Consider the following 16,966-nt stretch of genomic DNA (forward strand, 5'->3'; position numbering starts at 1 on the left):
GGGGAGAAGGGCAAAAGGGTACTCCTTCCAGCCGAGCTGACTGCTGTAAAGCAGGTTTCCTGAAAGCTTGCACATGTCTGTTTCATGAACAAATCATTTGCTAGGTGTTAGTCACATGGGCCACACCTAGCTACAAGAGAGGCTAGCAAATGTAGTCCTTTTAGATGAACCATTCAGTTGAGTTTCTACTACTAAGGAAAAAGGGTTCTATACTTTCTTTTTAATATAATAAGCTATTCTCTTCCCCAGTCATGGCAAAGCTATTTTCAGATAGTCCTCTAAGGTTCTGTCCTGGAATCAAACCAACCAAACCACTCCTTCTTTTCCTCCCACCGTTACCGTTGACTTCCTGTTTTTTCAGTCTTTAATCAGCAATTTTTAATAATCAGCAATATTAATTCTTTTTAATCACTGCTAGATATTTCTCTACTAGAAAAAAGTCAAGAGCTGTGTCTGTTTATCTTGGTGTTTTCAATTCCTGTGCTAGTACAGGATGCTTAGTAGGTACTTGGTGCTTGCTCAATTGAAATTATGTAACATAACAAATTTAAAGGTAATTATGTCATAAATTTTAAGGTAGTTGAAATACAGTTTTTGATTTCTTGGAGGAGGATGGTTTGGGGGTGTTCCATGTAGGAGGGTAGACATATTTTGGGAGAGTATGAAATGATGGTCCACCACGTTGGTTTTCTGATAGCACTGCTTTTTCTTAAGGCGGGTGACATTTCACTATAAGAGAAGCAGTCTGAGTTACTTTGGAGGTGTCTGTTCTCGCACAAGAGGAGTTGGTGTGAATGAGGTAAATTTTACCAATTAGAGTTTCATCTTTGCATCTGTTCTCTTTTTTCCCTATGGCCCAGTTTACATCCTTTCTCGTGCTTGTTTAGAATGATGACATGGCAAATGTAGCATGAGTGGCTTATATTACTAATAAATAGAACCCAACGTGGTCCTTTTGGTTCATAGTGACATATTTTGGTGTCATAATGACAATTTTTCGTATATATCAGGCAAATGCAGCTGAAGATTGGCCTGGAGACTTTTAGGCCTCTATAGATAAGATGTTAAGCTTTTATAAGCTTATTAATCCTTCCCTGACTTTTTTTTGTTATAATGCTCCTCTGTCTATGTTAAATTTAACTCATTAAAATCAAAGGATTTCTGATATCAGTACTGTATGTTTTTTTCTCCCTATGTATATATTTTCATTTTCATGCCTTCTACCTACCTATCTGTAGAATGAACTCAAACACCTATTTCCTTAATCTCATTGTTCAGATTTTAATACTTTCAGTTTTATAAAGGAAATTCTTAATTGGTAACAGCACCCAAAAAGCATAACCAATTATATCTAAACTCTTGTCAATACTGAAATATATTATACCAGGTTATGTCAATAGCCTACAATTAGCCTGGAATAATATTGGAGTATATTATACCAGGTTATCCCAGTTGCCCATTTAGTGGGTACCTCTCTTGACATATTTTAGTAAGTTAAATTTATTCTTAGTTTGGTATAAGTTGAATTGGAGCACAGCCTTTTGTGACTTGTATTTTATGTTTCAATGTGAGAGCTTCAAATTCTGAGAGATATCACATAGTAAGAGGGGCTTTCTGCTTCTTGGGCCCAGTTGTAAAGAGGAGGTGAGAAGTAGCATATGCCATCTTAAGATACTGACAGGCTCTACTTAGGGAACTGAGAAGATTTGTGGTAACAATTAAGAAATAATAACTAGCTTTGTGCACTCTCTCAAATGTCTCCCACACACTTTCAACTCTGAAAAACAGTATGGTCTTCCAATGGCAGTGGCACAAGTATTATCGCAGAGCCTGGCTCAAAACCTTGGAATCCAATGGGAACCTTCTAGCAGAAAGCCAAGTATGTACACTGACCTTCTTACTCATTTTCATGTGCCATTCTGTCTGTATAATGCATGTCCAGTCAATAAATAAATATTTTTCATTCCAGTCATTATAGTTTAATTGTAGTATATCTCCTTCCTCTAAAATATTTAGAAAATAAGCAACTTAAGGTAATTTTTAATCTGTTTAGGTTGTAAAAATTTCCCTTTCAAAATCCATAAAATCATACCCAGTTTCTCCGGGAATGAGTCAGCTCTTTCTCACACTGCAGAACGTGGGGATGGGGGCAGGGAATACTCTCACACTCAGGGTTCTAGCAGCTGAGCAGACGTACAAGGTGCTAGATTAAGCTCCATCACAAGCTTAGTGAGATCACAGTTGGATTGGGAAATAGCTTAGATCTAGAGTCAAAGAGAGCTCATCTTTAAACTCTAATGAAATTTACCCACCTAGTCTCATCAGAGAAGTTGGAGAAAAAGGCTTTGCAAGGGAAGACCCTGCCCCAGGGCCTTTTAAGCATGGGAACAGGTGGTAGAGGATAGGATTCTCCTCTAGTGGCCGAGGCAGGTCCAAAAAGGAGAACCTATAGGGCCACACATCCCATCGGTAAAAAACATAGCCAGTGACTGTTAGGCGTCATTTTTTCGTTAGTCAGATGAGAGGTAGATAGAAAGACAGGGCTAATTTTCTAGTGGGCAAAGGGTCTAGGGCTCACAGTAATCTGAAGGGTCCATGAAAAATGTTAATTTCTTTTAAAATCAGAATAAAATTCAACCCAGATTGTGTTTATCTTTATACAAACCCAGTGGTAAAATATAATTTTTAATACATTTTTATGGCAGTGGGCAACGACCTAATGCAATCCGGTGGAAAGAGAGACCAAAGTGTTCACTCATATTATTCACTTAACTAGAAATTAGGTGAAAGTGCCTTCCTATTTTTTGAAAATATGAGACACTGGGAGTAAAGGTCTCACTTACCACCCCAACCTCCCTAGAGAAGAAAAGGAAAAATCTACCTTAATATCCTTCTATATTTTATATTCTTTTTTTCATTAATGCATAATATTGTGGAAAATTGAAACAAATTATATTTACACAGGCTTCTCAATTCCCTTTATGGGTACATTAAGATAGTCATCACAAGTGTCTGGTGGCATTTCACAAACCTCCGCAAACTTCCATTGATTATCTTGCTCAGAGTGTTTGCTCTCCCAGGAAACACCTAGTACACATTAAAGGAAGTGTTTAGAGTTTCACCATCTGGCATAAACACCTTAAAACCAGAAAGGTATATGACCAGGTTTATGCACTTGTTTAGAAATCTTGAATCTGGGAGGAGGCCAGTGCTAGAGTCAGCTGAGAGGTGTTACTGAGTTGCATGATGGAATAGGGTGAGAAGTAGACTTCATTACTAATGCTTGCCATCGTTCCCTCCTTCCTAAAATTCTTTTTTTTTTTTTTTTTGAGAATGAGTCTCACTCTGTCTCCCAGGCTGGAGTGCAGTGGCACGATCTCGGCTCACTGCAACCTCCACCTCCTGGGTTCATGCCATTCTCCTGCCTCAGCCTCCCGAGTAGCCAGGACTACAGGTGCCCACCACCACACCCGGCTAATTTTTTTGTATTTTTAGTAGAGATGGGGTTTCACTGTGTTAGCCAGTATGGTCTCGATCTCCTGACCTCATGATCTGCCCACCTCGGCCTCCCATAGTGCTGGGATTACAGGTGTGAGCCACTGCGCCCGGCCTAAAATTCTTTATTTCTTTGTGACTTGTTTGTTTAGGTAGCTATTTCATTGGTTCTAAACTTTGAGTTTAAAAAATCCATTTGGAAGTCTATCTTTGCATATACCTCTCTCTCTATATATAGGTATATATAGATAGATGTATACCTCTCTCTATATATATACGTTGATATATATTGCTCTCTCTATCGATATATCGATAGAGAGAGAGGTATAGAAAAGAGAAACAGGAAAAAATTAATGAAGAGAAGAGCCCATCACAATATCAATATGTCAGTTTCTGGTATCGAAGTTAAGTTATAATTGTTTTTAAGTGATTATGTACACTTCTGTTTTAGATTGCTCTCTTTCACTAAACCTTTTAGCATAGTGTTCATTCAAGTCTCTTGTTCATCCTCACTTCAACTCTAACAAATTGAATTCTCTTCTCTAACTTCGAGCATTCTCTGTTAGAAAACTTCAGTGATGATCTGTTGTGTTTGTGCAACAGAGCTTTAAAATTCACAGCACATAGGTACACCGTCTAGTGTGAACCCCACAACCACTCTGGGAGATAGACAAAAAGGTGTTATTCCCATTTAGAGGTAGAAACACTGAGACCCAGGAAATGCTAAGTTACTTGCCTATGGGACTCTCATATGACAGATCTTGGACTAGAACTCAGGCTGTCTGATTTGTAGACCAGGGTAACTTTTCACTAAACATTAGAACTAGGAACCAAATTGAGTTGTCAGAGTTACAAAAATAATGAAGAGAGGCACAGTTTTGCTTCTTGCCAGCTGTTTTCTTAGGAATTAACCTATAATTCTGGAAAGGATAAGGAACTATTGATTTAAAAGAAATTTTGTTCTGTAAGACTTCACATTCCGTGTCTATTTGACTGACATGGAATTGGTAATAAAGAATTATTGTAGGAGTTGTAATACCAAATAAATATGTGACTTTCTTTGTTTCCTTTTTCTTCTGTTGCTTTTATTGTTTTATTGGACCAGAATGTGACTGCACAGAATCCTGGGGTGGCTGCATCATGGAGGAAACAGGGTAAATTTTCATTATGCGTGCATTTGATATATGCCTTTTGCTAAAATTGCTGTGTAGAGTTAGAAACAAGGTCTCTCGGGTATTGGTCTTTTAGGCTAAGCACAATATAAAATGAATAATTAATTGTCTGATATTTTTAAACTGAAAGATCCAATTTACTTTGTATTTTAATTTTTTATTTAAGGTTGGTGATAAAAGTAAAATGTATTACCTTCTACTTCTTATTAACCCTTAAAGGAAGCACATGATTAAAGGCTTCTAAGTTTAGTGGAGGCATTAATTTTTTAGTACACTTAGATTAAAAGTTGGTTATCTACCTGAAGCAGTCAGTGAAAATCAATTTAGTCATCAATTTACATTTTAAGGAACTCGTAAATATATATGTTTACGGTAATAAAAATTAAACTTTACTGTTTATAAATCAATAAAGCTTTTTTAAAATTAAGACAGACTTATTGTATCTAAATCAGGTAGTCTTCTAGTGATAGACATTTGAACATTCCCTCACTTTTCTTTTGTGAATACTTTGGGAACTAGAGCAGCTTCCCCAGAGCTGCTGTTGCTTCAGTGAACCAAGGCCTGGAAATATTGCCCTCTTTCACAGGGACCCCTGCCTCATGGGAGCCACTGCCCCCAGACCCCCTAAGCCATAACCCACTCCTAGTAGAGGGGAGAGGTTTCCTCACCCATGTGCCTCTTTTGCTTTCTTTGCCATGCCAGACACCTGCTCAACACACCAACCATTTCTGGTCCTACCTCCGTCCCTCTGGTTGCCAGAGGCCCTGACCTACTTGGACAGAGCTCCTTTGTTTTCTTCCACCAGCCCTCCTAGGAGTCCAACTCCTGGGGAGGAGTGTGGGCATGAAGGTTTGCACAGTAGGCCATTATCCCTGCTACTTTAGAACGCATTTCTAGAAATAGAGTTTAAAACGTGAAACCCTTAGCTTCCACGGTTCCCTATTACTCCATAGCTTAGTAATTTATGGCTTAACCAGGCTTTTTGAGGACTACTATAAGAAGATAACACCTATAATATTGGTTCTATAGGGAGATGTCTTCTGTCTTCTAAATTAATCTCTGAAGTTTTTACAATGACTCTTCATAATATATATAACATATAATATCTTTAATATATTTTATATAATAAAATATATAAAATGTTTTAAATGAGATAAAATGTTTTAAAGTTAACATGTATTTTCTCAAGAATACATTTCTATATAGTTTTTCTAAGAGGTTCCTATCAACAGTGGCAGGTTTCACCTACTTCTGTAAACTACCTTCATACATCAGAATGCATAAAATTATTGAATTACTTCCTAGAATAAGTGGCCTGTCACTCGCAAGTCAAGCACTGTTACAATCACGCACTGTATTCCTGAGGAATAGGTGTGCGTGTGTGTGATTCAGTTTAACTAACCATGTGTATAATATTCCCCTGTGTTCTGACATAGAGGTATTATATTTGATTAAGAAATTCACAGGCTCATTTTCTATTCCTGATTAATAATGAATATCACCAAATAGTATTTGAAATTGAGAATAAAGAGCCATTATTCATGGAAGCGTACCCCAATTCTGTTGTCACTGTGCATATACATACTAAAAACATATGTGCATATACATATATGATCTAACACACCTCTTTAGGGTTTCCTTGTTTACCTGAATGCATTGTTGGCCTGCATGATATAGTCTTTAATATACTGGCCCTCACAACTCTCTCCTCCAATGTAAAATCTAGTACGTTCATGAGCTCCTTTTATTCAGAAAACAGAGGCCAAAAAAAAAAAATGCTTGACTTTAATGAGATATAGCAAATAAAAATTAACAAACTTTAAAATACAGCCTATTTGAAGAGGTTTTGTAATGAGCTTTTTAAAAAACATTTCAAGCCTGGTCACAAAAGGGCTTGACTGCTGAGGAGGTTGTAATGTAGCCCCCAAATCTTTGATTTTCTTTGAAATTCCATCTCTGCAAACTCCACCACATGTACTTAAGTGGCAATTTGAACATAAGTCCCTTGTCAAAATTTGTGTAGATTCATTTGGATTCAAAGTGAACATTTTGTTCTAATTTAGGGGTTTTAATTTTCTTCTCTGATGATTGCTTTTGGTAAATTATTTACATAGTTGATTCTTTGTTTCCTCAGGGTGTCCCATTCTCGAAAATTTTCAAAGTGCAGCATTTTGGAGTATAGAGACTTTTTACAGAGAGGAGGTGGAGCCTGCCTTTTCAACAGGCCAACAAAGGTTAGTAACTTAGAAAGCATACTAAGAAAGTATATTATTTCTCCAGTGTTTTACAGTGCAACAGTGCTGGATATCAGACGCCTGTCTTGGAAAGCAGGTTTCTTGTCAATCAGATTAATATTTAGTTTTAAAAGTCCTTATCATGTTAAAGATTGAGTCCTGTTTAAATGAATGACAAAACCATAGATTCAGCATTCTCAGTCTCCGGTGTTTCAGTGCTAGCTAGAACTCCCAAATCCTCCCTTCCAAAGAGCAAACAATCCTTCAATTAAAATATCTTTGAGATTTTCATGTTAAGATTTTTACCCTGCTGCTAAGAGATGGTGGGTTAAATTAAGATAAAATATTATTTTAACTAATTTCTCTGATAAAAATTCCATTTCTCCTTGACATTCTTTCTAGGGACAAGTATTAGTCCATTTTCACACTGCTATAAAGATACTACCTCAGACTGGGTAATTTATAGACAAAAGAGTTTTAATTGACTCACATTTCCACATGGCTAGGGAGGCCTCAGGAAACTTATAATCATGGTAGAAGGTAAAGGGGAAGCAGGCATCTTCTTCACAAGGTGGCAGGAGAGAGAGAAAGAGTGCGAGAAAGTGCCACAGTTTAAAACTATCAGCTCTAGTGAGACTCACTCACTATCATGAAGACTGTATGGGGAAACCGCCTCCATGATTCAGTCACCTTCCACCAGGTAGGTCCCTCCCTCAACAGTGGAGATTAGAACTCAAGATGAGATTTGGGTGGGGACACAGAGCCAAACCATGCAGGGCCTGACTAATTTCTTGACTTTTTTTTTTTTTTTTTTGAGTGGTTTGTCCTCTTGGGACATTAGTTCCTTATGAATATCAGCGAGCCAAAAAATCACCCAAGGTATTTATGGATACCATAAATACACATACGTGTTTATAATGCATTGTCTCTTTACCTGGAGAGGGCCACATTGTCAATTGGCATCTCATCAAACTTTGTGTATATAGTGTCACAATCCCTTATTCGTGTATTCTTAATTCAGAAAACTGAAAATTTTCAGAAGTGTTTTTTATGTTTGTGAAAAACACATTTGACAGTAAAACTTGTCCTAAACTGAAAATATTTATACCTCATAAGGTAAATATTCATAAGTCTTGTTGCAGAAATATTAACTGATTATAGGGTGTGTCCCAGGCCCCTCAGGACTATTATATAGAATATGGTAAATGCATCGTACTTCTCTAAACTTCAGCAAAGCTGGAAGTCTCAAACTCACCAGCTTCAAAGCTTTTGCATAAATTGGGGCTGTAGACCTGCAGTAGCATGTTTGGAAATGAAGTTGCTCAGCAGGGAAAAGATAGGATCAATGCTAATTAGCAGATGGTATGGAAATTCTAACATGGCAAATTTCGTATTTCTTTTTAAAATACTACTTCATGAGTCAAATATAGCTCTTTGCTATGCAAAATGTTTTATACTTTGCAAACTGAGAGAGCAGCGAAATAATGTTAACCTTTTTTTTTAAATCAGTAACTAATGTGGTAACTAACAGGATAATTTATTCCTAAACCCATAATTAAGTGACACTACGTAGTCAGGAGATGGTGGCTTGATGCCTGACATCTGTGTAGAATCTTAGTATGGCTGTGGAAAAAAGAAACAGGACTTTCAAAGTGACCTTGCGTCGTGAAAGTCAGTTGCCTGCCTTTCATAACGTTGATTTCAATGCAACAGAAATCCAAAAGCTTCAAAGTGTTCAAAATGGGTGAAATAAGTAATAATGAACTAATGTGAGCTGCTGGCATTTTTGAATTGTAATGTACATGGCTAATTTTACCCACCTTGTAGCTTAGGAGCTAATTATAAGCATCATGCCTGAGGAAACAGCTCTCACTTGTTTGGAAAGGTTAAGGTTTCTAGCATATGCATAAAGATCCATCAATGGATTTCTGAAATTGTCTATGAGTTAGGAGAAAATTATTCTAATAACTTGGAAATGAAATAAAAATAACTATAAATCATCTATTTTTTAAAAAGTTAGTAAATATGGAATTATGTCTTTTTAAACTACGTAGTACAATGGTTAATAAACAACTATGGATGCCAGTGGAATAGTTCATATGTATGTATCAAAGAAGTGACTTTTCCCCCCAAGCGTTTTGAATGTATGTATGTGCATGTGTTGTGTGTGTATTATTTTTACATTATATGTGTGCATATTTTCTGTGCTTTAGGAATCTTCCCCACTGCCATGTTTTCCACACGGTTGGAGATAGTGACCTGTCTCAGGATGGAGGCAGAGTCCTAAGAAGGAAAGAAGGGGGAGCCTGGTATAAAGTGCAGGCCATGTTCTAGTCAGCCCTTCCCTTTTCCAGTTTCTCCTGCCTCCTGATCAAAATAACACAGAGATGTGCAATGCTGATTTTGCTCATAGGACTTTTCCACAGGGGGAGTCCCACCCAAGTAGCCTGGAAACTTTTGCTTTTCGTAATAGTTTTGCCTTCCTGGAAGTGGAAGGAGGATCAGTTCTTTCTCAGGTGAATTTATTGGAAGGCAGCGCTTCCTTGAGGTGTGTTCAGCTGCTGGGGATGGAGTCAGTTTCTCCCTCTCATATTTAGGGCTCAGAGCATTTGGGTTGGAGTGTGCTGCTCCAGCCTTCATTTAAGGTGTAGTGATTATGCCCAGAGAAATCCTGCCCCCCTCCCCACTGCCCCTGGAATGGGAAGCAGGCATGTTTCTCATAAACAGTCAACTACCTTTACAGTTGCTCTATAATATAGTTTATCTGGCAAGCAAGTTCATGGCACCAGTAGACTAGATTATTCTGGAAATTATACTCTTCTATTGCCCTAGGAATGACTGAGAGATTTCTATATATCCATACATGTGTCTTATGCTTGCAGACACTTGAGATTTCTTTTCAGTGAGAATGATGGTCTTGGATTTCTAGCAACATTTTTCCCCCTAAGTTTACTTGCATTTACTTGATTGTACATATCACATTTGGCTATGACTGAAGCATATTTATCTTTTTGACAGTTTTTATGGCTTCTCAGCTGTCTTGAGACAAGTTAGCAAATTAGATATCTGTGAGTCTTATTAGCAATGCATTTTAGCTCCATTAGCAAATATGAAAAGTGATCTATTCCTCTTGACAGCTTGTCTCCATGAAAAGTAACTCTAATGCTAGAGTTCATCTGTGGAGCCCACAGCCAGAGAATCCCCCAAGAGATATTGCCCCATTTCAGATATATTTTTAAGTACTATTAATAAGTGAACAGTATTTCCCATACAGTCATCATTTATAAGATGCCACAACAACGGATCAAAGAAGAATATCACATGATAGCTGATTATACGGCCATTGTATGTGGCCCAGTTGATGTGCTGATTTTCTGTGATAAATTGAAACATTTTTCCCTTCTGTCCCTAATCTCTAGCTATTTGAGCCCACGGAATGTGGAAATGGATACGTGGAAGCTGGGGAGGAGTGTGATTGTGGTTTTCATGTGGTAGGTATAAGAAACCTTCTATACTTACAGCACAGATCTTACTTGGTGCAAACAGGTATAGCATTTGTGAGAGGGCAGCACATTGATTGTGGTCTTACTGCCTTTCTTTCTCATCTCTCTGATTAGTGCTTAATTCAACTCAGACCTGTTGGAATCAGTCATGTCCTTATGGCCTTGTCTGAGCAAACCTAATAGATTCTTCTAATTAAATTCCCTACCTCTTAAAAATTTATAGCTCATATTCATCTCAGATAAGTTTTACCAAATCATAAAACATTCTTTCCGTGTTGTATATTATTTTTATCTTTATAAAATAGATTGGGTATTAGAATGTAGTGGAGCTAATTGGAGGAGAATTGCCTGCTAAAAATTAAGCTTTCTCGGCCGGGCGCGGTGGCTGACGCCTGTAATCCCAGCACTTTGGGAGGCCGAGGTGGGCAGATCACGAGGTCAGGAGATAGAGACCATCCTGGCTAACACAGTGAAACCCCGTCTTTACTAAAAATACAAAAAATTAGCCGGGCGCGGTGGCGGGCGCCTGTAGTCCCAGCTACTCGGGAGGCTGAGGCAGGAGAATGGCATGAACCCGGGAGGCGGAGGTTGCAGTGAGCCAAGATAGTGCCACTGCAGTCCGGCCTGGGCGAAAGAGCAAGACTCCGTCTCAAAAAAACAAAAAGGAAAAAAAAAATTAAGCTTTCTATTTGCTATTGAAGTCCTTTCATAGAAGATCTTACTTTGGTGAGAAGTATGGCAGGAAGGAATCTATCCTTGTTTAAAGTAATTAATTCTTTCCCAGAATATTTGCTTACTGTTGTATAAATGTTCTCATTTGGAATATGCATGCCACGTGTGGAGAGAATATGAATGACCAGCAGGTAAGGCTCTTCGCTTACTCACGTGAAGTGTTTTCTCTAGGAATGCTATGGATTATGCTGTAAGAAATGTTCCCTCTCCAACGGGGCTCACTGCAGCGACGGGCCCTGCTGTAACAATACCTCATGTCTTGTGAGTTTTCTGACAGTTTCATCTTTCTTTTAATTGACAGATTAGCCAGATATCTCAGTATGTACACTGAGCATTTGTGTAGCTTGTCACAAATTTCTTGGGTACAGTGTACATATTAGCCTGGCAGTTTTCTAGGATCGATAAATCTCAAATTCTGTGGGCCGCAACATTTATCTCTACTATTATTCACTACCAACCATCTTATCCTCCAATGCCTCATTAGGAAAATATACCTAAACTGCTTCCAAAAGAGTTGCCCTACTAACATAGATGAAATCCAAATTAAATTATTGAATAGAGGGGAGACAATTTCTGTGGTCTTTTTAATAATATGACCTACTTATAACATTTTTCTTCAAAACTTACCCTAATTTATTTTAGACCTGAACATAAAAGCTAGTGCTCATATTTTCCCATTGGGCTTTTAAAATCCCCTGTAAAGGCAAGAAAGTGAGATAGGAAAGTAACATATGAATGCACACTCATATGTGTATATACATGGTTTGTGTGTGTGTGTGGACATACACAGTCTTCCATCTACAGAGACCACCAGTTATTTTTGAAAACTCATTTTAATCTTCCCTTTTCTCATGTATATAACCTCTAATATTTCTTATAACCATAGAATTACATAATTTTATGATTTTGTTTCAATATTAGGGGGTATTATGCATTATGGTATTTAGAAGTTTCTAGCTTATTTCTCCTTGCTTCATGTCCCCAACCAGATTATAAATTGCTTGAGGGCAATGGGCTCTTTCCTTCACCTTTTACCCACACCCTCCTCAAATAAAATGCTTTGTATACAAAAGGCATTCCCTGGCATTACTAAAGGTAATTCGTATGAATTTATTAAAATTTGATTGTCTGTGTTTAGCAAAAGAAAGTTTAATATCTATGCTAATAGGTAATTCAATGAAGGTTGGGTATATATGTGAATTCTTCAGAGAGATCTTAAATGTTTATATTATAGTGTTTTGCTATTTTGTCTTAAGCCAAACCAGAATTTCTTCTTTAGGTGATTTCCGTCACATTGTTTTCTGAAAATAGTACTCTGAAACAGTGGGTTTTGAAATCTGAACATTTAAAGCTTTGGTTGATGATTCATCTTTAGTGTAGAGGGTAGCATCTGGGTCTTGTTTCTATTCTGCAATAGGATATTCTGTCTTGCTAATTCTTAAAAAGAGTTTGGTGTTGGTTATGCGAGAGTATAGGCATTGTTGGTGAGTCTAAGAATGTTATAATAACTCTGAAATATTACGTAATGCTAACTCTTAATATTGAATTTTGATTTGCAGTTTCAGCCACGAGGGTATGAATGCCGGGATGCTGTGAACGAGTGTGATATTACTGAATATTGTACTGGAGACTCTGGTCAGGTATGGCGCACTGAGTTTTTGGTAATACATTTTACTTGTAAGTACAGGTTGAGTATTCCTTACCACAGTGCTTGGGGCCAGAAGTGTTTCAGATTTAAGATTTTTTGGATTTTGGAATATTTGCATATTCATAATGAGATATCTTGGGGATGGGACTCAAGTCTGACCATGAAAGTCATGGATGTTTCATATACACTTTATACACATCGCCTGAAGGTAATTTTATGTAATATTTTAAGTAATTTTGTGCATTAAACAAAGTTTCTGTACATTGAACCATTGAACCCTCAGAAAGCAAAGATATCACTATCTCAGCCACCCATGTGGACAATCAGTGGTTGTTTGGCATCACCATCATTCCTGACTCTGAATCTGTATGCTACCAATAGGCAATTACTTTCTTGTACTTATTCACACCTAATTACTTAAGGGTAAAAAAAAAAAATTGGACATGCATTAAGACATTGAAAAAATAATGTGTTCACCAAGCAGCACAGTAACATCACCCAGATAACTGTATCAGCTGTTGAAAAACAGCAACAATGAAAATGGCAGGCTTTCAGTCACCACTTATGATGCTGTGTTTTAAACCTTTGAAAAGGTTACTGTAGGATGTATTTTACTTTTTTTTTTTTTTTAAGAAACATCAGAAGCAGTGGAGGGATCAGGAAGTGGGTCCTCTACGGATAAGGGGGCATTCTGCTGGATGGCTTTTTAAAATGTTTCCTCCAGAGTCATCTGCCTCATTAACAGAGTTTTTGCTTAGAAGTCTCTCTTTGATTTTATTAGGTTGGTGCAAAAGTAATTGCGGTTTTTGCCATTGCTTTTGATGGCAAAATCAATAATTACTTTTGCACCAACCAAATATAAACTGGCATGATTTCTTGTTATGAATGCACACTGGCTCTCGTTCTTCACAAAGCCCGTCACACACTTTCACCATATGTCCATAGGCACTTCTGCAGTGTTAACAACGTCATCTTCATCATCATGTCAACGCTCAAAAAGTTTCAGATTTTGGAGCATTTCTGATCTTAGATTTTTGGATTAGGGAAGCTCCCTCAACCTGGCTCAACCTGTACATATTTTAAAGCTTTCAGTATAGATTGCACATGTGAATATGCTTTGTTTTATGTTTTATTTTGCTTGGTTTTCTGGTTATTTCTAGCTCTTTACCATACCTTTATTTTAGGAAAGTTTGGTGTGGGTTTCTTTTTTTTTTTTTTGGCAGGAGGGGCCTAAATCTTTTTTTCTTCCTAATTTCTCCTTCATAATTAGTTATCTTTATATGATTTATACCCAACTAATTGAGTTTTCTTTTCTGGTCCTTATATCTTAAACAGTACACTCACATTGATGAAGCACTAATGTGCTGTTTTCAAACATTTTAAAGCCACAAAACTATTTATTAGACAAAATTTGGATGGATGCCCAATGTAGAAAATAAGGAATAAGCAGCACTACTCTGGTTAAAGTGGGATTGGGAGCAGAAGTCCACCTTTCTTAATTCTCCATTGCCGTGTCTGTCCCACAGATGTAGCCCTGGCTTCATGGCCTATGTGGTTTGGCATGATCTTCTTCCCATTAAGATTATTGCCACATAATTAATATTGCCCTCTAAAATTCCTTCTTTACCTAATGTTTATGTTTTTAATTTACCTATTATTTTATGTGTTTAATTTATACATACTATGTCTTTATTTGTCATTCAAATGAGTATTTGTTGAGGGCCTACTGTGTTAAGCACTGCTGTAAATGCTGGGACATGGCCTTGCTCTTGTGGAACCTACATTCTGCTGGGTATAGAAAGGCAAGTAAATAAAAAATCAGACGGTGGTAAGTACAAAGCATAAAATAAGGCAAAGTGGAAAGAGTATAGGGTAGGATGTGATAGATAGGGTGATCAAATATTTCTTCCTGGAGGACATGGCATGGAAGCAGAGACACAAATAAGAAGGAGCTTGTCAGTAAATAGTGAGTACAGAAGCTTAACTTCTCCATGAAATGGAATGAAAGCAAGGATAGCTGGAGAATAGTAGAAACAAAAAGGAAGTCAAGAATCAGGGCAGGTAGGGACATGTAGGCCATGGAAAGAATTTTAGATTTCATTCTACCTTCATTTTAATTCTGACATTATTTTAAAAGCATTTCCCCATACTGTTACACAGTTTTTATAGTTAATTCTTTTCACAATTGTATGAGAGTCTGTCATGTGGATTTATCAGTTGATTTATACCCAATATGGGTATTTAGATTTTGGCAGTTTATTATTGGTAGTATAGAAGTGAACATCTTTGTGCATTTTTAAAAGAGTGTTTCTTGTTCAGGGTTAGCTCCTCAGGACAAGCTCCTAAAAGTGGGGTTACCTGTTGCTAGGCATTGTGCTTTCCAAGAGGCTCCCAATAGAGTACACTGGGCAGTCAAAATATCACTTTTATTATTGAAAATGGCCAAGTTGAAGGCTGTAGCTTAATGTGAGGGCTAAAAGTTATCTTTAAGATCCCAGTTCAGGCTATAGCAACAGGTTACTGACAAAATTGGGTCCAGAAGGACAATGTATGGCACGGGGGAGCAATGGAAAATGCATGGTTTATGTGGGTAGGCTTGCTTCTAAAAGAATGGCAGAACTGTGGCGGAATGCCTAGTTCTTCTTCCCAAGCTTATCATTGGTCAGTCACTCCACCTCCCAATGATGGAAGTGAGTAAGGAGTAGGGGAGCTGGGGTTACACTGAGTTCCTTAACCAGAAGAAAAAATGAGGAGAGAGAAAGAAGGGTTCCTAAGTAACATTTTTGTAAAGGTGTTGATATATATTATTTGAAATTCAATTCAGATGGACCCTCTTAAAGAAATGGTACAGTGAAATATGTTCAGGCCGTGTTTTCATGATTTTTATGCATATCTGTTTCTTACATTTCAATATATAAATAGGTTTTTTTGCAATTTTCTGTAATATAATGACAAAGTATGAGAATTGTAGGTTCTGTGTTTAATGACGTGTATTGACAATACTGATACACTGTTTCAGAGTTACATTTTTAGCTTTGTAGAATACTACTATTTTTATGTTTACCATATATGGTCTTAGTTCTGTGTATTCAGCCCTTTTAGAGGTATAGTTTTTTCATTTCAATCTTTAACTCTTTAAGTGCCATAGAATTTACTAGAAATAAGATTTTTATGATGAGAACTCTTTGTTTAACCTAATATTCTATTGTCTAAGTAAAACATTTTTTCTTTTTATAGCATGTATCTAAGCTGAAAATTATACTGTTAAATTAATTTCTCAGTAGCATATTAGAATAGAATATTTTTGCTAATATTTTTCTAGCGTGATCAGGATGAACCTAAAATAGAAGTAGAGGGAGTTAAAACCCCCCAAAATTCTTCTTTTTCTCCTTAAGAAATAATGAGCTTTGAATTTAATTAATACTACTAATAATTAAGAAAATGGAATCTCTACAACTCTGAGAATCAGTATTTACAGGCAACATTATGACTTTATCTCTTTTACCTCATAATGTGTTTTTCTTAATTTTTATATTAGCATTTACTGATGCCTCAGAGCTACTTATTAAACTTACAGTTTATAATAGAATAAACAATACTTACGTAATTAAGAGAAATCCTTGACAAACAATACTGGTGGATGTAATACAGATATTTGAAAGATAGGAGAAATAGGAGAAATGTTTTTTGTTAGTGCTATGAAATATGTCATCTAAGTGGGTAGTATAACATAATTTAAAATAAACACTTCTAAATGCTATTGCACTATTGAAGCCTGCCTGCCTCAAGTGAACCATCCTGTATAGCATAATGTACAAGGAAGGTTCTGGAATGACATTTAGAGACTGAATCCAATGCTCCGCTCATAAGCAGAATAAAGTGCACAGATTTATGGTTTTCCTGTTTTAAATGTCCCCAGAGAACATAGTACATTCCCTAATTTCCCTCGTTAAACATTCCCGTGATAAGCAACTGTCTTTTATTAGCCTAAACTAAAACCAAATAGATTAGAAATCTCACATGTGGCTATGCCAATTTAGAATAAGGGCATTTTTTTTCTTTTATTATTATACTTTAAGTTTTAGGGTACATGTGCACATTGTGCAGGTTAGTTACATATGTATACATGTGCCATGCTGGTGCGCTGCACCCACTAACTCGTCATCTAGCATTAGGTATATC

General features: G+C 36.9%; 1 protein-coding gene across 3 annotated transcripts in view; it reads left to right on the top strand.

Moving 5' to 3' along the window:
- ADAM23 (ADAM metallopeptidase domain 23) overlaps nt 1-16,966 on the top strand; it is a 177,371-nt gene that overhangs the window by 116,675 nt on the left and 43,730 nt on the right. For all 3 annotated transcript variants that reach the window (XM_034954940.3, XM_034954939.3, XM_034954941.3), the window contains exons 12-18: nt 715-799; nt 1,789-1,879; nt 4,601-4,649; nt 6,802-6,901; nt 10,321-10,392; nt 11,308-11,397; nt 12,696-12,776. In XM_034954940.3, coding sequence (XP_034810831.1) covers nt 715-799; nt 1,789-1,879; nt 4,601-4,649; nt 6,802-6,901; nt 10,321-10,392; nt 11,308-11,397; nt 12,696-12,776 — 568 coding nt within the window. The remainder of the gene's footprint in view (nt 1-714; nt 800-1,788; nt 1,880-4,600; nt 4,650-6,801; nt 6,902-10,320; nt 10,393-11,307; nt 11,398-12,695; nt 12,777-16,966) is intronic.

Source organism: Pan paniscus, chromosome 13, assembly GCF_029289425.2.
Source record: "Pan paniscus chromosome 13, NHGRI_mPanPan1-v2.0_pri, whole genome shotgun sequence".
Classification (NCBI taxonomy): domain Eukaryota; kingdom Metazoa; phylum Chordata; class Mammalia; order Primates; family Hominidae; genus Pan; species Pan paniscus.